This window comes from Protopterus annectens, chromosome 14.part0 (genome assembly GCF_019279795.1).
Source record: "Protopterus annectens isolate FY-2018-M chromosome 14.part0, PAN1.0, whole genome shotgun sequence".
Taxonomy (NCBI): Eukaryota; Metazoa; Chordata; order Ceratodontiformes; family Protopteridae; genus Protopterus; species Protopterus annectens.
In genome coordinates, this window is record NC_056748.1 from 616,376,268 (window position 1) to 616,403,528 (window position 27,261).

General features: G+C 37.6%; 1 protein-coding gene across 6 annotated transcripts in view; it reads right to left on the reverse strand.

The window, feature by feature from the left end:
- The window catches only part of MYPN (myopalladin), a 2,130,465-nt gene that overhangs the window by 146,865 nt on the left and 1,956,339 nt on the right, over nucleotides 1–27,261 (reverse strand). For all 6 annotated transcript variants that reach the window (XM_044056370.1, XM_044056369.1, XM_044056367.1 and 3 more), the window contains one exon: nucleotides 18,618–18,700. In XM_044056370.1, coding sequence (XP_043912305.1) covers nucleotides 18,618–18,700 — 83 coding nt within the window. The remainder of the gene's footprint in view (nucleotides 1–18,617; nucleotides 18,701–27,261) is intronic.

A 27,261-nucleotide genomic window follows, 5' to 3' on the forward strand; every position in this document is an offset into this window, starting at 1 on the left:
ATGGAATGACCCTAAGTAGTCTCTGAAAAGCAAAACCTGACAAGGTAACAGGGCTAAGAACAGAAGTTCCTCTGATACTAATTTAGCCAAGAGACACACTGAGTCTTAATGCTGAGTTCAACATTTCAAAATTTAGAGAGTTATCTTCAGGGTAATAAATAGATGGAAAAGGTAGTATCAAAGAAATAAAGATGGTATGTACATCTTCACCATAAGGATGTTTAATAAAACATCTATAGACTGGACAGAGGATTTGTCCTGTTGCCTCTTCCAGATACAATGTGAATGTCCTTAATATTGTTCACTTTATTTCTGTGCATTGTCCTAAAGTTCTGGTGATTCCTCCCAAGTTATTTGAGTATACATTCATTATGACAATTACAACTTATTGCTTCAGTAAGTCCAGAGTGAGGTTTCACTGGTAAGCTGTCCACCTCCAGAATATACTTGCTTTGACTGAAACACAGTTTTCAGTAATAATGGACTACAAACATAGCTGGTGTGATGTGTGGTGGTTCAGAGATGAACTTTACTACCTACCTACCTAATGGTACATAGGTTCATAGGAGATTACTAGGCTAACAGTTTAAGAACCATTACAAGCCTAGCAAACATAACCTGATTTTATCCAATATATGTCCTCTACTGACAAGAAGATGGCATGGATTTGTGCCTATGCATTGAGTATCTTATAGACTGCCTCTGTCCATAAGGGTGTGATGCCTGTGCACTGGGCCAGCAATCAAGGAGCCTTGATCCTCTCCACTAACACCAGTGAGAAGCATCCACATAGGGGAGGATAACAAATACACACACAGTAAAGTGTAATTTCCTTTAAGAGCCCACAGAGATCACAGTCAGTTTGGGGCTGGTTTCTTCCTTTCTCTCCAGATCCCCAGTAAGACTCCCCACTGGCATAGCTATAGAGTGAGGTCCTTAGCCAGGGTTCCAAGCCAAGTCCTCCTAGCACTCTCTCTGTCCAACCAGTGCTTCATGTCCCTGCCCAAGTAGCTGACACACACACACATACACACACACACACACACACACACACACACACACACACACACACACACACACACACACACTTTGAGATATGATTTATATACAACCACACAGACACTCCCGGGGAAGGCTGGCACAGTTTCACTAGCTCTGCCCCTTCTGTTCAGGCTATAAGGTAGTAATCACTGCCACCACAGTCCTTACTTATCAGCTACTAAAAAGGCTCTTAACAAAGGGAGTCGATATTAAAAGACCAAAGAGGTGTTTCAGCGAAACCTCTTTGTTGACATGTAATGAGCACACACACTAAAGCGTGAACGGTGAAAACAATGGTTTCTTTCCCTGGGAAAGAAACTGCTAGCACAAACACACACACACTTTAAAACATAACACCCCCCCCCAATTAAATATACCAACTCCGAGATTGCACTACAGTGAGGAAAGGGGTGAACACACGGGGATGGCCAAGTGATTTCTTTCCCAGGGAAAGAAATTGTTGTTTTGAGTGTTCAAGCTTTAGTGCTTTCACTTATTACATGTCGATCAAGAGGTGTTCGCTGAAACACCTCTTTGTTCTTTTAATATAGACCCAACAAAGGGTGTCCAATTATTACTGTGCAATATTATTATCCAAAAGGTAAATGTGACTGAACAGCAAAGCTTATTGGAGTGACTTGGACAGTATCACTATACACAAGCAATGTACTCTAGAGCTTAAGTTATCTCTACACAAAACATCCACAGTTGAGAGGTTTAAAAATATTTAATAATAAATAATAAAAACACAAGACAATACTTCTTACTACACAGTGCTAGTCAAAATTTCAGAGATTACAGAGAAATGTTTAAAATAATACAGTAGAAAAGTTCTGACATCACAGAAAAGCAAACTAGTCAAATCTTCCTATTTCCTAGCTATATCTCAGAGAAAACACCATTCTAAAATAAACTTGCATATAGAGCAAGACAGTGCTGGTGATGTTGACTGTTGTCAAGACAAATGCTAAATGCCCTCTGATTCTCTCTCTTTAAATTGATAACACAGTGCTGCCTCATATTACATCATTCTTAACAATTTTCTGGCTTTCCTAGGCTAACAGAAACTCAGAGGTTAATAGCCCTTGTGATCTTGCAACTGGTCAGGAAGCCAGAGCAAAAAAATAAATTATACATGTAAATTATTGCCATTAACTCTGGCCTCAAAAAATAAGCAGAATGCCTTTATCTAGACATCTCAGCTCCGAGTTTTGACATCAAACAATTACACAACGCTTGACTTAGCTTTCCCACGGCAGAGTGGACTGTTGTTACATTTTTGAAGTTCAACATTTAACAGCATTTTCTTCTATTTAAGAGACCAAGCCTGTGCCTTATATTAATATTTACAAATGACAGAATTGTCTACAAAATTCTATCTGGCTAATTAATATGTGACACCCATGCACTGGCCCAGCAATCAAGGAGCCTCAATCCTCACCACTAATACCAGTGAGGGGCATCCACATTGGAAAGGATAACAAATACACACACAGCAAAGTACGATTTCCCTTAAGAACACACTGAGATCACAGTCAGTCTGGGGCTGGTTTCTCCCTTTCTCTCCAGATCCCCAATAAGACTCCCCACTGGCACAGCTATAGGGTCCAAATCTCAGAATAGTGGGCAAGCTAAAACCTCCAGCACCCTCTCTGTCCAAACAGTGCTTTGTGTCCCTGCCCAAGTAGCTGACATGCACACACTTTGAGATAAGAGTTATATACAACCACACAGACACTCCTGGAAAAGGCTGGCACATGTTCACTAGCTGTGCCCCTTCTGTCCAGGCTATAAGGTAGTAAACACTGCCACCATGACCCTTGCTTATCAGCTACTAAAAAAGCCCTTAACAAAGGGTGCCCAATTATTACTGTGCAATATTATTATCCAAATGTTAAGTGGGACTGAACAGCAAAGCTTATTGGAGTGACTTGAACACTATCACTATACACATGCAATGTACTCTAGAGCTTAAATTATCTCTACACAAAACAGCCACAGTTGAGAGGTTTAAAAATATTTAATAATAAAAACACAAGACAATAGTTCTTACTACACAGTGCTAGTCAAGAATTCAGAGATTACAGAGAAATGTTTAAAATAATACAGTAGAAAGGTTCTGACATCACAGAAAAACAAACTAGTCTAATATTCATATTTCCCAGCTATATCTAAGAGAAAACACAGTTCTAAAATAAAGTTACATATAGAGCAAGACAGTGTTGGTGATGCTGGATGTTCTCAAGACAGATGCTAAATGCCCTCTGATTCTTTCTCTTTAAATTGATAACACAGTGCTGCTTCATATTACATCATTCTTAACAATTTTCTGGTTTTGCCAGGCTAACAGAAACTCAGAGGTTAATAGCCGTTTTGATCTTGCAGCTGGTCAGGAAGCCAGAGCAATAAAAGAAATTATACACGTAAATTTTATCCATTAACTCTGTCCTCAAAATAATAGGCAGAATGCCTTTATCTAGACATCTCACCAAGTTTTGACATCAAACAATTACACGATGCTTGACTTATCAGCTTTCCTACAGCAGAGTGCACTATTGTTACATTTTTGAAGTTCAACATTTAACAGCATTTTCTTCTGTTTAAGAGACCCAAGCCTGTGGCTTATATTAATATTTTCAAATGACAGAATTATCTAAAAAATTATATCTGGCTAGGATGGCAGCCTTCACCTATCTTCACAAAGGGATATAAACACTACCCCAGTTGTGAATTTGTGATTCCACATCCATGATCTAAATTGCATTTTTTTTTATTGAAATGCTCACCCATCCTGCAGACACACTCCCTAAGGTGCCTGCATTTCTACTCTCTTGAAATTGCTACTTGCCTAATAAGTGTTCTTGTTCACAAAATGTACTTCAAGCTGCAAAGCTTCATAACTAAATGCATGCTGTTATAAATACTATACCCTATCCACATCCATATTGTGCTTTTCCTTTCTGAATCCATAAGATGAATACTGTATACATGTGTGCATGTATGAATGAGAGAGCTGAACACACACACACACACACACACACACACACACACACACACACACACACACACACACACACACACTGTGCCAATCTGCTAAATCCGAAATAGCCATAAAACAGAAAGTGTTGAATTTATCACTTTCAAACATACATTAAAAAGTCTGTCTCTAGTTCCCCAGAGTTAACTTCCTTTACATGAGTTGCTGCTAGCTGGACCATGTGCCACTGCTCAGCATAAAAAATAGTCATATTTTTGTAAATTCTTAAAAATTAAAAAACCTACAACTATTTCTTTCATACTTGTACTTAACCTTCTCAGCATTGATTTCTCTCCTACCAGTACCAGTATATATACCCTGCATCTGGAGCCACAACATAATCTCCCTTCCCAAATGCATACTTCTGGAGACAACACAATTCAAGGTAAGCACTGCAACATACTTCTGATATTAGAAGTTTCAATGTAAATTAACAATAGTCACGTAATCATCATAACCTTCTAGTTTCTTAAGATCTTAGCTGTACATTTTTAAAATAGTATATACAGGGTATCAGTTCATTGGTATGTAAAAGCCATTCTGCAGTGCTGTCCCAAGACATCATTTACAGAAAAACAACAGCTGCAAAATGCCCTTATTCAACAGCTTCCTAGAAACTGCTTAACACACATTGAAGAAAATTTACAAGATGATTCTGCTGAGAGCTTGTGTTCACATTTTTGAAAGATACAAACATTATAATTGCACTTCATATGATTCCACTGCATTTTATATGAGAAACGCTTCTTTGTTACGTTAGCCATCTCAGTGGGTACCTAACATAAGACAGTACATTGGTGGAAAGAATATCTAAAAGGGGTGATTAGTAGCACATATAAAATACTGCACAATAACTATAAGAATCAATCAGAGGAGGTTAGAAAATATTGAAAAGAGAGACTGGATAAGCAAGTTACAAGAGAACAATGTGAGGACATATGTATGACTCCCAAGTATGCAATAAACTACAGAAGGTTTAGGATCTTTGCTTGAAATTTGCTTACATTGGTATTTTATACCCCAAACAGACTTCAAAGAATTTTCCTCAGGTAAATAGCAAATGTTGGAGGTGAGATGGGGAAGAAAGAGGTAACTGGGAACACGTGTTTTGGAAGTAAAATGAGTTGGCAGATTTAAAAAATTCCCTCTGGAGTACTCAGTTAAAAATATTGGGCAAGCAAACAGCTGTAATTAAGGAAACCGGTTGGACCGCCTTCTGTGTGGAGTCTGCATGTCCTCCCCGTGGTCGAGTGACATGCATAGAATGGGTGTGCCTTCGTTGAAGGTTGGGCGTCAAGCTGGCACCTCGGCACCGTAAAAATCTACTGCCAATCATTAGTGGACCGGAGTTCCGCTGTGGTGACTCCTAATTGGGAAAAGCCAAAAGAAGAACTATTTTTGAGCTGAGACATAGGATCTAAATTGTCTAGACATAGTAAGGCCTTATTAATTGTAATTCTGTTGGCTGCCAAAAAACAATTACTAGAAAAGTTTACACTAACTGTACTTGAAGTACTGAATATTATAACAGAGATAAAAGAAATGGAAGAGAGATCTTTAGAGAAGGGAAGGAGCAACTTGAATGGAAATTATGGGAACAATACATGAAGGACAAGGTCCAGGAGGCACAGGAGTGAGGTTTAAAGAAAGGCGAGAATTCGGCAATTTATGTAATATTGGGCTGATGATAGTTACAAGGAAAGAAAAGATAGTTGACATATAATGTATTTAAAAGGGAAAAAATGTTAATATGTTGTGCTTTTTTCTCTGTTAAAGTATGTTTGCTTAGGACATAAGTGATAATTTCATAAAGGTGTTAAAAAGAATGAATACATAATATTGAATTTTCAAAATATTTGAAAGTTCAAGCAGTATAATATATATAGAAATGTCAAATTATTTGGATCTGAAATATTGCAGATAAAGTATGTAATGCAGGATGGCTGCAGCGACTGCAACTGTTGGTATGGGTGCTGTATCTCCATACCACCATTCTCTAAATAGACTAACTCTGTGCTGTACAACTGAAAAATGGCTATGTTGTAATGTAAAATATCTTGCAACTGTGGAGTTAGCATATATACAGGAGGGGGACTTGGACAGTATGAAGTGTGCAGCATTATATGCCTTCTTACTTGAAGTATTTATTTTTGATATTTCATTTGGTTTTTTTTTTCATTTGAAAATAATTTGACATTTCAGTGCATTCAGTGTTTAGGGCATTAAACATTTTGGATTTAGCATCATGGTAAATGTTTTAAGGATATTCTAACTTGTATTAGGCACCCATGTTCAACATCTTGTCTAATATATATTATTATCTTTCATTGCCCTCTCATTAATGCACCAAGTGTCAGTTTGTCCACTGAGACACAAGTGTCTTTTTTCAGTTCCAGACCTGCATGATAAACACATCAACTGTGAAATTAGATTTTAAAATGACTCGCATAGAGGCACACTATTGTTGATCAGCAGGCTGCTACATGGAACATACAAAAAGCATGCATGATAATTTTGGAAACATGAGAGATCATGACCCTGCATTCTTTTCATGAATGTGCCACTGTAAGTTTATTTTGGCCTGTCACTTACTAAATGCCAATTATTATGCACTGCCCCATAAAATTGTATTTCTTAAGGTGGTGAAGCCCCCACATTAAGAGGTTCAACAGCACAGTTGCAATAGTACATGTTTTATTTGGTGAAGTATTTTATTTATATAACTTTTGTTGTTTTCATATGTTTAATTTTTTTCACATAAGCTGACCTTGAAACATGTTCATGTATTTCATTTTCTGGCTTTTGATAATTCAACATTTTGGATTAATTGTTATGGAATTCTTTTTACTGGTAATCCTTTATTTTAAGTATCCATGCAAGCAACTTGCTGCAATTCTAACAAGCATCAAAATGATTTCCATTTTTTTCCCACCTACATTTGGATTTTCCCCCTTGCCCGTACCCTCGTCTTTCATGATTTATTCCCTAGATGAGGAAAGAACAGAGACTACCCAGAATAACATCCTCATCGTATGGAAGACTGACTGTCTAGGCTATTATGTATCTGTCCCTCTTTTCTAACTTTCTTTAACTCCTATACCTCCAGTAAACCTAATTTAATTATTCTTCTAAAAGGGTGATATTACTGTCAACACTTGAACAACAATAACATAGCACTGCACACTCTAACATGGATCTCTCTCACAGTCACAGTGTTCACACTCCAGTGTTTTACAGTCTGCCTACATGACCTTAAAGGTCATGTCTAACATTTTATCCTAGTTAAAAAATCCTTACCTTGAAACACAATGCATGTTCATACTTGTGGTCAGCAATTTATAATAAAACAAAGTATAAACCAAGCCAAGCTAAAGTGCTAACTTTTAAAATTCCGTCAGTAGGCAGAAGTCTGATGTGAATAAAATGATAGTCCATTCTATTGGTGGGGATATTTGCCACATACTAATGATGAAGTTTGGAGGGCACACAATTTTTTCTATGAACAATAAGCCCTAGTATTATTAGTTTTTAGTTTTATTCTCTATGTCTTTACCTTTTACTATGATGCATATGTTTTATTTACTATGATTTGTGTGGGAGGTAATATTAATTGGTAAACAACTGTAAACTGGTTTGATTTTTTTTTTTTTGGTAAAACTAATTACTTAAAATTGTGTAGCAATTAACACACAAACTAATCAGTAAGACTATCCCTGAATGACATCAGAATGTCCAAGCAGGGTGTACTGACTAAGGTAAGATACTGTTACCATGGGAATTTCAAAAGCTAAATATTTTACCTCTTTTCAGAAAAAACACTTTGTTTTATTATAAATTGGAGATGTATTATGCTTCAAGGTAATTATTTATTTTTTTAACTGCAATAAAACGTTAGACATAAACTTCAGGGACCATTGGCTCCAGGGATAAATTCTAGGCTTTGGCTTTTGTGACTTGAGTTCAGTTAGCTGGCATCTTATGCTGACAGTGTATTTCAGACAGAAATGATGAGGAACAGTCTGCTGTCATCTCTACAGGGAGAAGGGTACAGGTACACCATGTGCTTAGGGCATGCTCACTTGAGTTGAATCGCAATTAAAGGCCAACAATCACACAGAGGTGCTTGTCTACAGGACAGGCAGAGCTGCATGATCACAGCACACACAGATGAGTTGATTTGCATTGTAAGGCCCCAATGCACATGGGGGACTGCCAGTTGTTTGAGCATTTTTTTCAGTGAGTGCTGATGCTGCAAAGCAAATTTACCAAAAAATACTTTCATTGCAATGAAGTTTACCTTTTACACCACTGTTTTGCAACCAAAAGAGTTGTTTTTTATAAGAATGGAGGTGTGTAATGGTGTGAGCTTCGCCCCAGAGGTGCTATGGACTGGGAGAGGACTGAAGTCAGATGTGTCTCTACCCACAAGCAACCCACTGTCACTAAGGAGACGTACATCAAATTTGAGGACTTTTAGGGGTAACCATGAGGAAAAAATATTAAGTACCACTGGAAAGCCCCCCAAAAGACTGCCACTTACACTGGCTGAAGTATGACATTAATAGTATTACTAAAAGGCAGATAACTGGCTGAAAAAAATGATGGATATTATGAGACATGCACATTTGGAATATGCTAGTATAAACCATACTATTAAATCTATGTATATGCACAGCTTACTGCACTGATGAGGTTTTTGTAGCTCTGTCGGCAATATTGTAGTTGAGGGCCTCACCAGTTCCTTTCGTGCAGAAGTGGGCGTGTCGCAAATTGAGTGACAACCTGGTCTGCATATTACTTGGGGTTTTCGACAAACTGGCAATAGATTCTATATATTTTTTTTTTTTACATTTTATGTCAATTAAAACTTGCCATTATACACAATATGTGCATATCAAAGTTCAGTCATGCTGCCCTGTAATGCTTAAAGACTTAACCCCACAACTGAGTGAAAGAAAGAAAGAAGAAGCGGTTACACTTCCATTACGATTGCATGCTGTACTGACAGCGCATAACCGTTCAAAGTGTCAATATGAGATTTTGGTGACTGTTTGACTATTAAAACCACTGTGACAATGGAAACACTTTAGTTTAAATAAGAAGCTATTACACGTTGTATCAAATCCATAATTTTAGCAGTTGGCAGTCCTCTTAAGAAACTGAAATACCCGAAGGTTGAGAAAGTGTTTTTTTTTTTTTTGTTTGTTTTAAATGTCGGTTCACGCCAATTTACTTTCAGTTTACTGTTATATTTACTATCTTATTACAACATCAAGTGCATTTTTTTTTTTCTTCAGTTGTACATTATTGGGAGGGAATGCATATTCATGAATGACATACCACGGGGTGGGTTTTGGGTGTGGCTTGCTACTATGCATCTGGTGAGGCCCTCAATTACAGTATCGCCGCTTGGTCATCTGTTTCTTTCTAAAATGTTTAAAAACCAACAAAACTAAAGGCAAAAAAAAACCTTGACAATTGCTGTTCTCTAATTTTACTTTTTTGTTGGGGACAAGCTTCCTCCATAAACCCCATACTCCTACTACTTATATACATTAATGTAGAGATCACCATACTTATTTATTTATTTATATCTGTTTACCTGGGTAGTGCACTGATCTAAGTGGACAATTTGCATGCACAGCCCAGGTGAGTAGGATCACATAAGAAATGAACAAAATATATTTACAGACACAAGGATATGCTATAAAACATAAATGTATCTACAGATGCAAAAATATGCCACAACATTTAGTTCTAGAAGCCATTTACAAAATCAAAACATGGATGGAAAACTGCAATTATGCTTAGCAGTGTTTTGGATAAGATGTAACCATAATGACTGAGATGACTTATGGTACAGAGGCAGCAGATTATCAGTATATAGAGAGGTATGAAGACATTAGAAGTGGCAATTGAGCATATCTTACATGAACGGCAATAATTCAGGACACATGAGTCTTGAACTATATACAAGGCCTGTGTTGGCAACTGTTTGACCAAATTTGGACCATTTTGGTGGAACCCTCAGCTAACCACCTCTATCTAGCACCCCAACCCTTCCTCCGCTATCTGACTTCTTAGACTTAAAGACTATTTCTGATTCTGTATCAATAATATATGCTATTACTGTGTATTAAAAATAAACCAATACATTTATTAACTTATATGTTAGAAGACATGTTGAAGCGGAAGTAAATTACTGAATTCTTGGATTACTATCAGACCCAACATTTCCTATAAGAGTACAAGGGTCCTATTTGATGGGTCACTAAGGTCTTGTGAGTACATGGTACTTCATCAGGTGGGTGCAACCTAACTTACCAGTAAACATGTCCCTAAACTCTTGTAGTATAGCTCAGATCTCCTTAACTTGGGAAAGAGATAACTGTACACATCCCCTTCTTTATCCCCCAGACCTTTATTTTTTATTTTTTTTTACTTTTTCTCCGTTTTATGTCTCCTTCCTTTCCCTTCTTCCCTTCATATTACTCATTCTTTACTCTCATTCACATCCCAAGCCCAGCAGCTATACACGATGTAAATACTTTTTTATATTATTTTTCCATAGAAGCATGATATCGTATGTTATAATATAGATGTACTCTTCTTATTTATTTTACTGAATCAATTCTTGTATTACATCTACTTTAGATTGTGTTCACTGATGTTACCTAGCAAACCGAATCATACCTCTCACATTCATGCTGTTACATTGTTACTTTTGCATCAATATTGATTAAAGTTTATTGTTTCTTTGGCTGTATTTCTGCAGTGCTGAGTCTGAAATGGTCTAGGTCAATCAGAGCTCTAACTTTCTTAATACATTTTAAGTAAATGAATAAAATAAATAATAAAAAAAATCTCTGCAAGTTAAATATCCTACACACTCCAGTATCCTGTTAAAATTGTCTCTCTCATCACAATCTGTATTTCCATGTCCAAAGTCCTTGGATGCTAGGAAGTACTGAACAAATGAGTTAGTGAATGCAGCTTTACTTAACAGTTGTGGGAAGACTAGGGGCCCGAAAACGACCATGAACATTTTGAAACCTCCACTGCATATTCTCATCTCATGTGTCTCCTTTCTTCCTTCATGGGCTTCCATTCATCTCCTGCAGCTGATCCAATTAGTTAAGAGTTAAACATAAAACTGTTAGAATGTCCTCAGAATGCTGAATGATAATTAAAGTAATAACTTTAGACCTCTCCTTATTAATGACGTAGCTCACAGATGAGCCCAATCAAGAATATTTTTACATTTATTTTATGTGTTTAGTTATTTGTTAAACTAGGTAACTGGTCTAATACTTGCCAATCTTTTTCTAGCCATATGCCGGGTCAGAAAAGTAACATTAAGGATTACTTGCAGGGATAAATAAGAGTAGTCAATAACCATCATGTTTTCTCAAGTGAAACGAAAGAAGGAGACCATAGGGAGAACATACAAAATCCACATAGCTTGTTCAGCTTTCTATAACAGACTTCCCCCCCAAAAAATGTCCCTAGTTCAGTCCAACTGTTGTCCAGCTTTAAGTGTCTGCTTGACACCCCAACACACTATTTGGGCTGTGATTTAAACTGGGATATCCCTGCAGTACATTTGAATCAAACTGTTTCTGTTCTTGTTTTTCCACGTTTCAGCTAAGTGACTCACTTTTCTGTCCACCTCTGCTTTTCACCACTCAGCACATACACCTCATGTTTCGCTTCTCTGATATTTTTTTAATCCTGTCTGTGACTGCAGCAAGAATCTCTCTGTCATTGTTGAAATGGTAACAATTTGTCATAAGTCTTAGTGATCAAAAGTTACCTCACATCACAATGCCTTACTTTCTCATGCTTAACAGTGTTTTATTTTACGCTGAGATATGAGTATTTCATAGTTATTTCAGTAACTGCATTCATTAGCAATCGATGATAATCACCACGTGAGCAAGAGAAGCAAAAGAAAACAAAATCTCTCTTATCAGTCTTCAGATTAAGCCTGGTCTTATCTTTTTGAGAGAGTAACTGAGCTGGCACACAAACCCAGATGGTAACTTTGACCTGTTTTGGATTGAAATCCCTGTTGAGCACTCAGCCACCGCATCTGACTACTGTGGGGGCCTGAGCTGCTGCCACTTAGCCATGCCTCCTGCAAGAGACATGAAGCTTTAGTTATTAATAGTACTAGAACAGACACTAAAGTCAAAGTCAAAGTAAACTTTATTGTCATTTAGAACTACACATGTGTAGCCTAAATTAAATTATGTGCATCAGCTCAATTCTTGAATTACAAAGGAAAGTGAAACAACACATACAAGTAGAGGAATAAACATAGCTAACAGATACAATACTACTTCCAATACAGGCAAGAAAGACCAGAGAAATTTACCAATACTCACATATGAAAAGAATACCCTCCCCTGAATTAAATTAACTACCCTATTCAAAGTAATACAAAACACACTACAGATTGAAATGCCTAAGTTATTTGTCTAATATTGCACTTGAGTGAGTTAAATAATACTGACTAAGGATATAATTAATAAATACTGCACTTATTTGGAATATATGCAAATATAGACTGCACAAATAAATAAAAATTGACTAAGTATGTGTCCAGACCCCTGGGACTAGTGCATGAGTTCAGAAGTCTAGTCACTGAAGGATAGAAACTGTTACTGAATCTTGTAGTACTGCAGCGTATGCTGCAATATTTTCTGCTCAATGCCAGAAGCTTAAACAGTCCATGCCCAGGATGACTTTTGTTCTGTATTATTTTGGTGGCCTTTTGGATGCTTCCTGCAGAATAAAGATGTTGTATTGATGGAAGACTGGAACCTGTTACTTTCTCTGCAACCCCCACCACTCTTTGAAGCACCTTCCTTTCTGTAACTATGCAGCTTCCAAACCACACTGTGAAGTTGCAGGTGAGGATGCTCTCTCTTGTACTTCTATAGAAGGTGGACAGAATATGAGGAGGAAGCTGAGATTTTTTTCAGCCTTCTTAAAAAGTGGAGGCATTGGTGCACTTTCTTGACTGGTTAGCTGGTGTTTCCTGACCACGAGAGATCCTCTGATATGTGTACACTCAGGAATTTTGTACTCTTAACCTTATCCACACTCCCACCATTGATCCTGAGCACTGGGTGGTTTCTTCTTCTTTTCCTGAAGTTGATGATAATCTCTTTGGTCTTCCTTACATTCAGGTCAAGGTTTTTCCCCTCGCACCAACTGATCAGAGATGCCACCTCCTTTCTGTATGCCCTTTCATCCTCCTTTGTGATGACCCCCACAACTGTGGTGTCATTGGCAAACTTGATGATGTGGTTGGACTTGTGCTTAGCAGAGCACTTGTGGGTGAAGATGGTGAATTACAGTGGGCTGAGAACACATCTCTGTGGAACCCTGGTGTTAATCGTAATGCACTTTGATGTGTTCTTAACTGAATACACCCTCTGTGGTCTCTCAATCAGGAAGTTAAGGATCCAGTTACAGAGATGTTTACTGATTCCTAAATGTGCCAGTTTTAATATTAGTTGCATTGGTACCACTGTAATAAATACAGAGTTAAAGTCTATGAACAGCATCCTCACATAGTTGTCTTTGCCCTCTAAATGCTAAAGGGAGATGTGTAGTGCTACTGATATGGCATCAGCCATGGATCGGTTAGCTCTGTACATAAACTGCAGAGGGTCAAATTCAGGACATAGGCACGAGGAAAGATGCTTTCTGATCAGCCACTCAAAACATTTCATAACAGTGGATGTCAGAGCAACTGCTCTGTAGTCATTAGGGCTGGAGCCAGTGGTTTTCTTAGGTAGTGGGATGATGTTAGCTTCCTTGTAGCATGAAGGTACTTTTGCTATGGCAAGAGAGGTGTTAAATATTTCTTTGAGCACTGTGCATAGTTGATCAGCACTGCCTTTTAACACATTGCCCAATATGTTGTCTGGGCCAGCAGCCTTCTTGGGGTTCGCTCTCTTCTTACCTCCTCTGTGCTGAGGCTGAGTACTGCATCCTTCTCATCAGTGGTTAGCTTTAGTGCCAACTTATTTATTTCCTCAAATCTACCAAAGTTGATGTTCAAACTGTCCAGGAATTCGATGCTGTCCTAACACTGTGCTGACCTGATTTTGTAGTCAGTGATCTCCTGTATGTCTTGCCATAGTCTTTTTCCATCCTTCATGTCTTCAAAGTGGCTTTATACATTTCTGCTATACTCCCTCTTAGCCACTTCTATACCTCTCCTCATATTACCTCTCGCTACACTTAGGGCTTTGTCCTTAGCCCTGTAAGCTGTGTTTCACTCCTTTAGAATTTCACATACCTTAGGGGTCAGCCATGGCTTCTGGTCAGCTCTAATAGTGATACTCTTGGTATTTGTTACCCCATCAGCATAGTTTGAAATGTATGCCATCACTACCTCAGTGTATTTGTCATTGTTCAGATGCTAATTCACTGTGGCTGCCTTCTTGAACATATTCCAGTTGGTTCTTTCAAAGCAGTCTTGGAGGGCCTCCATAGCCCCCTTGAGCCATAGCCTGATTTGTTTCTTTGTGGGTTTCTTTCTAACCAGTGCAGGTTTGTAAGCTGGTGATAGCAAGATGGTATAATAGTCAGAGTTTCCCATTTGTGGAAGTTGCACTGCCTTATAAGCTTTCTTTAAGTTTATGTACACCTTTACCAGGATATTATCACCCCTTGTAGGAATGTCCACATACTGATGGTAGTGTGGGAGTACTTATTTCAGATCTGGCTTCATTAAAGTCACCAGCTACCATGTATACATAGTCAGGATATTTGCTCTGCAGCTCACCCATGTGATTGCATAGATTATTTAGAGCCTCAGTGGTATTAGCACTAGGTGGGATATACATCACTGTTACACTGACTCCATTCAGCTTCCCTGGGCAAGTAAAATGGTCTACATTTAATGGACAGGAACTCTTAAGTTCTCACAGCAGTGTGATAGCATGATTTCACAGTTTCTGCACCATCTTCTGTTAACATAAATGCAGACTCCACCTACTCTGGCCTTTCCACACAGTGTATGTTTTCTGTCTGCATGAAACATTGTAAAATTCTCTAAGTTTACTGCACTATCATTTATCTTGTCATGCAGGGATGTCTCAGTAATCAACAATAAACAGGTATTTCTGACCTTGTTGTTAGAGAGTTCTAGTCTCAAGTAGTCCATCTTGCTATCCAGTGATCTCACATTAGCTAGCAGTATAGTTGGTAGTACAGGCCTGCAGGGGTTTGCTTTTAACTTCAGATGAATACCTACTGTACAACCACTTTTCTTTGTTCTCTGACATCTCTTTCTCTTTTTTCTTGTCCAGCATATTCCAAAAACCTGTTCTACCAGTTTCAGGCACTTTAGAGTGTGAAGAGTTAAAACACCCAGCTGTTGTAGCTCTGTGCAAGTAGTAGTCCCCAGATATTCTGCAGACATCAAGACATCCGACCAGCAACATGTAGATGTCGACTGTTTAATTTCTAGTAACTTCTGTCTACTATAAGTTGTTGTACCTTCAACTGGAAGTGCAGAAAGTGATTTTTTGAGATTTTCTGTGCAAAAGAAGTCAAAATATGCATATCTCTAGAATGAGCTGACACAGTGCAGCCGCATTTTTTTTTTTTTTAACTAGTGTAATGCATGATGAAAAAAATGCTGTTTGCTCCATCTACAAGCTTTATAACTGCTACAGGAGCAAGACTGCCAGTAGGAAAATGACTTGTCACTTGCATTTTGTTGTTGGTTAGGTAAATCTCTTGGATACATAATGCAAAATGACTATGTCATAGCCTAGTGCGGGACCCAATGAGGGCAAATAGTTCCAACTGGTTTAAGGCTGGCCCTGACTCTTTCTCTCTCTGTATAGACGTGTGTGTGTGTGTGTGTGTATATATATATATATATATATATATATATATATATATATATATATATATATATATATATATATAAATATGTGTGTGTGTGTGTGTGTGTGTGTGTTTGTGTGTGTACAAAGTTCGCAGTTTCACCTCTTCAGTCTCATTATTCTGTGGGTTGCACATATGAATCTTGCAATTTAAAACTGTTAACAGCTAATGGTTTAACATCTGCAGGCAGATTCTTTAGATGTCATAGATCATATGACAGGAAATATAATCATATACATAAGTGTGTGAATAAAGAAAATTTGCTAGAACAGAGGCTTGGTGCACTGTAGCTAAACTGTTTTATGGTTGTGGCGCCACCAGTATCCTCATGGATACAATATAAACTTATTCCAAGGGGACCTTATTCTGAAATGAAAGGAAAGGATAGCTTGGTTTTACTGGAAAATGTTCCCTCTATCTCTGAGACAGTGAATCCTCAAAATTAGGATATTTAGTACTGGGGTATGGGGGAACAGAAAGGCTCCCTACTGAAAGGTCAGCACTTGAAATGCCAAGTGCCAACAAGCCAAAAAAAGTCCTAAACCCCAGGAGAAGAGTGACTCTTGAACCTCGCTCCTCTCTTAAATTTTTCTTTTGCAGGGGTGTATGCCAACCTGCACCCCCCCCCCCACACACACACACACACACACACACACACACACCAAACTTGTATATACTAGCTCTGAGATTGTCATACCTCAGAAAAAAATTTAATATTCTGAGAAATGGCCATCTTGGATTTAGTATACAAGTCTGTTTTTTTTTGGGCATTCAGTCTCCATGTTTCAGGCCTTGCTCTTGCAGGTCCTAATATTTCAAACAGTTGCCAGTACAGACATCCACGTCAGGGACTGCAGGGGGCACAGCTCCCCTGAAAAAGAAGGGTAAGATAAATTACAGTCACATTTTTATGGTTTGACATTTATATTGTGATTTTAACAATGCAGATTAAACAACACAGAACTTATGTTGAAAAGATAGTTAATGAACTGTTAGGCAGCTCTTATCTCATTATCCGAGACTAGAAGAAAACTAGATATTGGAATCAAACAGACAAAGAACAAACCAACAGCCTGCTTATAATATTTTCAAAGATTTGATACTTATACCCACACTAATCCCCTTTACCATGTTTCTAATTTTACTGCAGTGTACTTTAAAAGGCAGATACACAAAATGGTATGTCAATATGACAACAAAATGAGGCATTACCCAATCTACCTAAAATAAAGCAGAGATGTTACCTGAAATCTTTATGCATAACTAGCTATCTAAATGACTAGATAAATATGGTAACACATTTCTAAAAATACATCTATTTTGAAAACATCAAAAAGACATTTGCCTGTCATTCTTTTAAAAATATAGTTCTGATTTTTATATCAGGATCTGTACTGATGCTGAGTGCCAGATCACTCAACAACAAAGGTTTTATAACAAGGGTTTTGAATGATGTTTTTTTTTCAAAGTCCAGGGGTTCACATTTTGCCATAACCTTTTATAACAAGGGTTTTGAATGATGTTTTTTTTTCAAAGTCCAGGGGTTCACATTTTGCCATAACCCTGATAAAAAGTGGTTGCATGTTTTTTTTTTTTTTGTCAATGGCATCAGTGAACTTATACTTACAGTATTTACATGGTGGTTTTTGTGGAACATACATGCCCCCCACATAAAGCCTTTGAAAGTGAGTGTATGTGTAAGTATATTGTTTATGTGTATGTGTATGCAAGCTCAAATCCACTTGTACATATGTGTCAAGAAAATTTATTTGCACCTGTTTTCTCCTTAAAAATAGTATACATTCAGTGTAGGTTATTCCAACACATTTCAGCAAGGATAAATTCCAAGTATCCATCCTGGGTGAGACTATTATACCATTTTAAATTCCAAGTATCCATCCTGGGTGAGACTACTGTACCATTTTAAAGCAATGTATTGCTCCAGAAACACTATTGTTGATTACATGGCTTGTTATCATATCACAGAACATCACAGAGGGAAATCTTCATTTTATGTCATTAATATTTTTATAAATGAAACTCACTTTATCACAGATTCCTTGTTTTAGTTTGGGGTCTTGAGAGTTCAAGAAGAGATAAATTGTGAGTTTTTATTTTACAATTTTGCCTTTTTCCTGAATTTGTGCATCCTTGGGCTTAGTATGTCTATAGATCAAGGATGTAAGGGCAGAGCCACATGATAGGTGAAATGGTGGGGTCCTTCCCCCTGCAAAAACAATGGTTTCACAGTGTATAGCAATTTTTTTGTAGCAATCATTTGACAGTGCATTGTTGTTAGGCTTAAATATTTCACTTATCATTATCTGTGTTTTGGCTAAATAAAATACAATTAATCATTGTAAATCCTATTATACCTCTATGCAATAATATGGTATTCATTTTAAAGCAAAACACTAGCACCATATATGTATGTCACAACTGTCCACCATATAACCTGAATGTGCATGTCAGTATATATTGAATCGATTCTCAACAAATTAAAGTAATCTAATCCCTTCTTTGTACGTTGAAATGATTAACAAAGAACTTTGGCATTTTATACTCTGCATGGATTGTGACTGTAAGTGGCCAGATAAGAAATGGTCACTTATGTTTCACTTACCTATGTGACTGGACAGCAGGTGCTAGTCGACTCCGAAGAGGGGCAGATTGCACCATTAAATGGCCTGAACAGCTGATTCTCCCCTTAAGATTGTAAGAGAGCAATTTGGTTAAAACAATATACATTGTTTTTATGCAAAGGTTTTAATAACTATAAAAGCAACTAAAACAGATGAGTAATATCATATGGTAGCATTCATATAGTTTTAGGGGTGATTTTAAAAATATTCTAGGTATGCCAACTCATATAGTTTGAAAGCAAAGCTGTAAATGATTTGGCAATATTATACATTAACAATTTACATAAATCAAGAAATAAATCTAGAAGACATATTTAATTCATTTTAAGAAAATATTGCATATTGTAAAACAACATTAATAACATTAATGTCCTTTAGCATAATCTTTCAAATTGAATAAAAGTATTTTTCAAACTTGCATAATTTATCAACAGTTTGAATGAGAGATTTTACTTCAGTAATTAAATACTCACAATTTTTGTTTTGCTTGATATTTTTCAATTTGTTAGAAAGGTTGAAGCTCACAAAAAGTGATATGATGGGCAAATATCTATATATAATGATCACAAAAAGATGTTAAATCACGAGCTTCAAAATTTCACAGGACTGCGCAGATATGATTCTGCAAAAGCCCAATACCCTTGAATGACTAAGGTGTTGCTTAGGTGCAAATGGTGATATTCAGGGCAGATCTACTTAACATTTTATTTGGAGATATTCAAGAATCAAAACGAAGAAGCAACTTCATATAACATCATAGAAAGAATACAGTTTCCCAGGAAAATATGTAAACAACAGCTAGGCTTCAGCAGAAAGCCCAGACAGTTTTAAACGGTGCAGACAAATAACTACATGTAGTGGTATAAGATATATGGTCAGTGCACCACACCAGATAATGCTGATGGAGATGTGTGGCCAAGTAATGCAGAAGTAAAAGGCAATGTAGATTGTTAACCTTCTGCAGGACTCCCTTCTCTGAGCTGGTCTACTTCAAAGGTTCGAAATGTCACAAAATTTAACCTCTTATCAAACATCAGAGGATTGAAGTTGAAAAATATCAAACCGTAAAAAAAAAATATATATATATATATATATATATATATATATATATATATATATATATATAACAAGTGAAAACATATTTTACATTTTTGCAGGGGGCACCCCCACGCCCCTGCTACTTAAATATACCAACTCTGAGATCACACTACAGTGAAAAGAATGGTAAATGTCCTGTACGGCAATCTCTATTCACAAGGTTCGACATTTCACAACTTCAGTTATCTGGTCTTCACAGATCAGTGATTGGATGTTGTAAAATGTTGATCCTTTGAAGGGGACCCATCTGAGCATATATGGAACATTTGCAATCTCGTTATATTCTACAAAAGAAAGGTGAGCAATTGTTCTTCAGAATACAGAGATGCTAGATAAATAAGGAACCCCACAGGATAAGACTATCACATAGGGACTGCTGTGTTCTGGCACATCACATGCTTGTAACTTTTCTACCTTCTCTATATCTCAGAGATATGGTGACAAACTCATGTTCATCCCAAGATGTTGATGTTGCCTGCACTCTGTCCAGATACAGTTCTTGTAATTATGCATGTGACAAGAGTATCACTATACTATGCTGATGCATGTGCGTTTGCCCTTTCATCAAAATCCACCATGGCTAGCAAAGCTTGCCAATGTTAGGCCATGAAACTTTAATATACAAGGGAGTATAACATTAGCCTTTCACCAGAACGAATGCTATTTAACTCATTTACTTAATTATAGTAAGAGGTAGAATTAGTAAAGCATCACGAAAAAGGGGTACATGGGTTTTGACCCTTAAACCTTAAACTTTTTAAATGCAGAGAGAACTTAAACTCTTTAAGCTGATAATCTGTTAACAGAATTTAACAATTTAACATTTGGGAGCTAACACACGGAGCCATAATAACTGCAAAAGTCAAGGGGTTTTTGTCATCTTTAGGACATATGAGTTTACGGTTCTGTTCAAACATGTATTGCTACAATAATTAAACATTTTTATGCTGTATTTTTGAAATCTTAAAATATTTTTTTTCCATAACTTTGATAAAAAAGACATTCCCAGCATCACGTGTAAAAAAATGTTCAGATTGTAGTTTTTTAAATTTGATCACATCTATTAAATCTAATTTTATCAGTTTTCACAATGAGTTAAGATGCATGTCTATAGTCATCCTTTTTAACATCTCTGTATTTGTCTTGTTAAAATGCTATGTTTGTAATTTTTGTAGTTATCATGTGATAATCTAAAAAGTATATGTCTTCTTCCTTGTAAGATAGCAAATGATATACTGCAATGATGCATATTCAGTGGTTATCACTTCATTTTATAAACAGGGTGCAGTGCAAAGTTGAGGTATTAATGCTGACTGTAATGTACAGAAGGGTAACCATTTGAAATGTCAGGATCCGCTAGAGCAAGTCCTAAAACATGGGGAATGAATGGCTGAAAAAATGGGCAGATGTACTGAAATAACTGATAAATATGCCTTTCCAAAGGAGTAAATAGACCATAGGATAGTAACTCATAGAAATGTTTAAGAACCAGAGGTAATAATACCAGCCAGAGCCCTGGAAGTAGGTGAGGAACCAACTAGGAAAAACATCTCTACTAGCTAACATAATTTTTCTTAATAACAAGATTTCTTGACTCCTTAGTACCTGCTGCCTGTCCTCATTAAAAAGGTGCCTCAAAGCTATTAAAACTGAATCATTCAAACAGTCATTTGAAGTTATTTGAGATGTGGGTGTATCAGACTCCCTCTGTCTTGTGTGGGTAGATTCAATTTGTGAGGAAGCTTGTGGTACATTCCAAATTCCATAAGAAGAGAGAGTTGATGATGCCTGGGCTGTAAAGAAGTCACCACAAAAAACTTTGGAGGGCCTTCTGAATCTTCAGAATGACCCTGGATATCAATAGAATGGGTAGAAATGTATACAAGAACACCCCCATCCATGGGAATGAAAATACATCTGTTTTCCAGGCCTGCCTGCCTGCAGGAAGTCTTCATGCAGAATTTACTTAGTTGTCTTTTTTGAAAGGAAGCAAAAATATCTGTTTGAGATGTTCCCACAACTGCATCTATTCCTCGAAGACCTTGCCCAAATCTATTACCATTCATGAGCGTCTGTCCTGGTCCCACTCAGCTAGTTTGCCACTATATTTTGCTCCAATGGTAGGAAAAATATTTGGAGTGTTATACAATGCTGTAGAGCTAACTCCAAAGCCATCATAGCCAGCATGCATAGGCGGTATGATGTGCCCTCCCAGTTTATGTACAACATCATTGTGGTACTGTCTGTAATAACCTGTAATGATTCCAGGGATCACAGGTCATGAAAACATTCTATAGCATGGATCACAACTACATCTCTTTAACATTATGCCTGCCTGAAACTGCTCCCCAAGCAAAAAACTAAGGCATCTTATTGTCTCCACCAAATCAGTTCTTTCTTGATAAAGCTCAAAACTGGAATCTGAAAATCCCAGAGGATAAGAATGTTGCATACACACACACACACACACACATATATATGTGTGTGTGTGTGTGTGTGTGTGTGTGTGTGTGTGTGTGTGTGTGTGTGTGTGTGTGTGTGTGTATATATACATAAATCACACAAATACTGTACAACCAGAGTACAACTAGCCCGGAATGGGTGCTGTTTATGTTGTTGGTATCAAACAGATAACATTTACCTGCTGCACATCCTCAGTAAATAGGTGTCTAAAGGGAAATAAGACCCTGTTATCCAGGCAATCAGCTGAAGTTGATTGGAGTCAGAGTAAATCAAACACCTCTGATCTTGTATGAGTAGATCTTTTCTGTTTGCAAGCTAGTAGTAATTGCCCTTGGCCATTTCCAAAAGGAGGGAGAACCACAGTTGCCTTAGCCAGAAGGGAGTCACCACAATGATCTTGAAGGATTCCTTCTGAGTCTTCAGATGAACCGTGAGTATGAGTAAAATGGGTGGAAAAGCATAGAGGAACATTCCTGTCAAAAGAAAAGAAAAGGCATCTGTCTTCCAAGCCTTCTTGCATGGAGTTCTGAAGCAAAATTTTTCCAGCCGATTGTTCAGAGAGGAGGCAACCACATCTACTTGAGGAACTCTTAACAGATGAATAAAATCATGGAAGCCTCCTGATCTAGATTCTGTTTGTGAGGGTCTGCCATTGTCCTGTTCAGCTTGTGTACTATACAATTTTGCACTGACAGAATGTAGGATGCCTGCAGAATGAGACTGTGCTGTGAAGCTGTATCCCAATTAAACATGGATAGTGTCTGTTTGAGGGATATGACTTGCTTCCCCTTTCTTGTTGATTTAACACATGACTGTGATACTGCCTGTAACAACCTGAAGAGGTTCTAGAGACAAAACATGGTTCAAAGAGTTGAGCCTTGATCAGGGCAAGCATGTCTTTTATACTGATGTGCTTGTGTTAAATAAACAGAGATCTCTCAGGGTAAGGTACCTGCTATGTCCCCAAACAAAAAAATGTCAATATCAAGGTGCAGGTACTCCACGACTATCGAAGCCAACCATCAACCAAAAAAGCAAAAATCAATAAAAAAGTTTTTATACTTGAACAGCAAAAGAACTTTATTCCATGGGTTGTTAGCACTTTCACGTCTACTCTGGACGCTTCTTCAGACTTTTAACATTTTTTTATTGATTTTTGCTTTTTTGGTTGATGGTTGGCTTCGATAGTCGTGGAGTACCTGCACCTTGATATTGACACTGATGTGCTTGTGACCGTTGTTGGTGTCACACACACCTTGCACTTTTATCCCTCCAGAAACTGCTTCCCAAGCAAAGTCCAAGGAGTCTGTGGCAACTGACTGACTGCTTTGGAGCAAGGAGAAATGGATATTTGGATTTAGGGATAGCTGCTATTTTCACCACATGATTACTCTTTTGACAAACTCCAGCACTGAAATTTAAAAAGACAAAGGATGTTGGTGTTGGGACCAAAGAGGCATCCAATACCATTGTATCTTTTTCATATGAAGTCTTGCCTTGGATAGCATGAGATTCATAGATGGTATGAGAAAATGCTGGGATACAGCCTTACAGTGAGCAACGACTGAGTGGAAAACCTTAGAACTAGATCTAGATATAGATCTATTTTTTTCCTGTGGAAGAAAAGACACCTCAGGGAAACAATCCTGTGAGAAGGAATTAAAAGATTTTTTAATGTTCTCTTGGAATGCCAGCTTGTGTAAAAGATCTCTCACCCAAGTGATAGATTCCTCACACTTTGAAAAACTCTGCAATGATCAGCAAGTCATCTAAGTGTGGAAAATATGGATATCTTATAGCATGCAATGAGCTATAACTGGAGAGAGACACTTTGTGAACACTCTTGATACATTCAAAAGTCCAAAGGATAAGGTAGAGAAGTAATAAAGTGATACGGGCACACAAAACTGTAAGAAATGCCTGTAGTCTGGATGAATAGCGATGTGATGATAAGCATCTTTTAATTATCATGTTAACAGTAATTCTGAATAAGGAAGAAGATGTAACAGGTTGTGGAATGTCATCATTTTGAGTTTAGGCACTATGACATACAGATTGAGGAAAGAAAGATCCAGAAGTGGTCCCCAATCATTTTTTTTTTTTTGCACTAAAAACATCCTTGAATAAAAACCTTTCCCATCTGGGGAAAGAGGAATTGATTCTATCATTCCTTGGGACAACATGAGATGAAGTACAAGGGGAAATAAAAGGGTCTGGTGAATCAGGGATTATCAACTGAAAAGGAAGGATTTCCTCCCACTGCCATTTGTAATCCTGACAAATGATCTTCAGAATCAATTTGTCTAAAACTATTGTTGCCAAAGAGAAAAATGATTCAGACTTTCTGGAAGAAAAGGGGCTGGCAGGGTGGGAGGGGTCCCTTAAACAGTCATTCTGACTTGTTGGACTGTCCATGTTTTTTATGGGGGGGGGGTGGAACTTGAATTCATTTTGGAACATCTACTGCCATTTCATCTTAAAAGTCTGTTTATCTGCATTTTGTTGAGACTGCTTATTTATTTATTTATTTATTTTGGGGGGGTCGCCAAAACTGGATGAGGGATTAGAGAATTCCTTAGAAAATTTGGAAAAGGAGAGCTGAAAATCTAAATCTCTAGCCAATCTTTTTGACAGTTTTGACAGGAAAAATGGCACTAACTGTGTTATTAATGGCAGTAGCTTCCACAGGGAAGGGCACACCATTATGACTAAACAGGGAAGCCTTCCCTGTTCCCTCTTTCAGGACAGACAAGTATGGCTCAGCCTTAAGAAGACTGGGACTGCATTTCTAGTGGGAGTAGAAAGGTATGTCTGAGTTGGAAAGATAAGGAATAGGGAAGCTTAAAGAGTAAATTGCTTGTTATTTATTTATTTATTTCCAGTTTAATGACCGGGGAAGTCCACTGGGCCAAGCAAAGCCCATTTTCAGTGGAGGCCCTGGTGAGAAAAGCTCCAAAAGCAGTTAACAGAAGATAACATAAGAAAAGTATGGAATATACAGTATACAAAACCATACATATACAATTTAAAATACAAATACAAAATCAGGGAGTATACATTTAAAAAACACAAATGTTAAAATATAGATAAAGTCAAAAGTAATACAGATAATATAATTAAAACTACAAGTCATAAAGTGTTTATACAAGTTTAGTGTTCTAACAGTAATGTTAGTGAGCAGAGGTAATAGCAGATGAGACTGAAGGGAGGTTTGAAAAAGACAACAGTGTAATTTAGGTGGGAAGGGAGCAGGAACAGTCCCAGTTTGAGGTAAACTAAGAATGGAGGAGAGATTTCAAATTAGAGTGGTTGTGAGTACAGCTGAGGGAGGGGGAGATTCCATAGTGTAGCTAAGGAGTGTGATAGAAGTAATTGGCCAGGCAGGCAAAGGGGTTTATAGATTTTAAGCAGGTTTTGTTTTTCAGATCTAAGAGTATGACTGGGGAGGTAAGGGGTAAAGATAGATGAAAGAGAGGGGCAGATGGAGAGTTGGAATATGAGTTTGTGAGCAGTGGTGAGTTGTATGAATTTCAGGAAATTAGGAAGCTCAAGCCAGTTTAGGGAGTGGAGGGAATGGTAGTGATGGGTAGAGTATTTGGACCCTGTAGCAAATTTACACACTTTGTTATAGCAGGCCTCCAGTTTGTTTTTTAGGCTAAGTTGGAGATGAGTAAGTAGAGGGGCACCATATATAAGAAAGGGGAGCGGGTAGGAGGAGGCTAGAGTACATCCGGTAGAAGCAGTTAGATAGCAATTTTTGTCTGTACAGCAAACTATTTTGTATGTGAATATCAAATTTTAAATGTTCATCAATGGTGACTACGAGGACTTTGGTGTGAGGCACAATAACGATTAGAGTGTTATTGTGGCTTTTGTCTAGGGTGAAATTTCTTGAAGGAGAGAATATCATGATTTTTGTTTTGTTAGCATTGAGAGTGAGATAGTTGTTTAGCACCCATGTTTCAGTATTGGAGAAGGCTGTTTGGGTTTTTTGAAGGAGTTTGGTGGGAGAGTTTGCTGTAAAGATGATTGTGGAATCATCAGCCTACTGGATAAGTGTAGCATTATCTATGGAATTGTGAAAGTTATTAATGAAAATATTAAAAAGTAAGGGTCCGAGAATAGAGCCTTGGGGGATGCTGGAGGGATTGTTGGGAAAGGATGAAGTGGAATTTTTCCATTTAACAGCTTGTTGTCTATTGGGAGATAGCTTGTAAACCAAGCTATGGAGGAAGGAGAGAAATTGATGGAGGAAAGCTGAGATAAGAGTAGAGGATGTGAGACAGTGTCAAAGGTTTTGGAGGTATCTAAGTAAAAGGTGGATACGATTTTCCTAGAGTCATGAGCACGATTAATGGTGTAAAGGAAGGACAGAAGAGCAGTGATAGTGCTGTGGCCAGGCCTAAAACCATGTTTTATTGGGATAGGAAGATGACTGTGTGTTAGTTATGGCAAGAGTTGGTGATGGCTGCACTTTTCGAGGATTTTAGAAAGAGGTGAGAGAATAGCTATAGGACTACGTTAGTAGTGTCTGTGTTATTGCCACCTTTGTGGAGAGGGGTGACAAAAGCTTTCTTCCAGAGTGAGGGTACAGAGGCTTCCTGGATGGATCTGTTGATAAGAATGGAAATGGGGAGGGCAATGCTGTCTGCAGCCATCTTAAGGAAGGATGGAGGCAGGTTATCTGGAGCGTAGGGGCAAGGCTTTAGTTTAAGGAGGAGTTTTTTTATGCTGCAGGTGGGGATAGGTTTAAGACTGAAAGGTGGAGTGTTAGAAGGAAAAGCAGTGGATTGGGGACTTTGAAAGGTAGAGAAGATGAGAATGTTTGCGGTTAGTTTGGCTATGCAGTCAACAAAAAGGTGTTGAAATTAGATGCAATTTCATAGTCTGTGGAGTTTGGGTTGGGGCATGGATTGTCTTTCCGACCAGGGTATAGAAGGGAGGAAATGCAATTCCAGAAAGTTTTGGGGTTAAAATTATGTTCTGATTGGAGTATGAAGTAATAAGTCTTATGGTCTGTTGTTACTAGTATCTTCACTGAGTTATAGGTTCATAGATTCATAG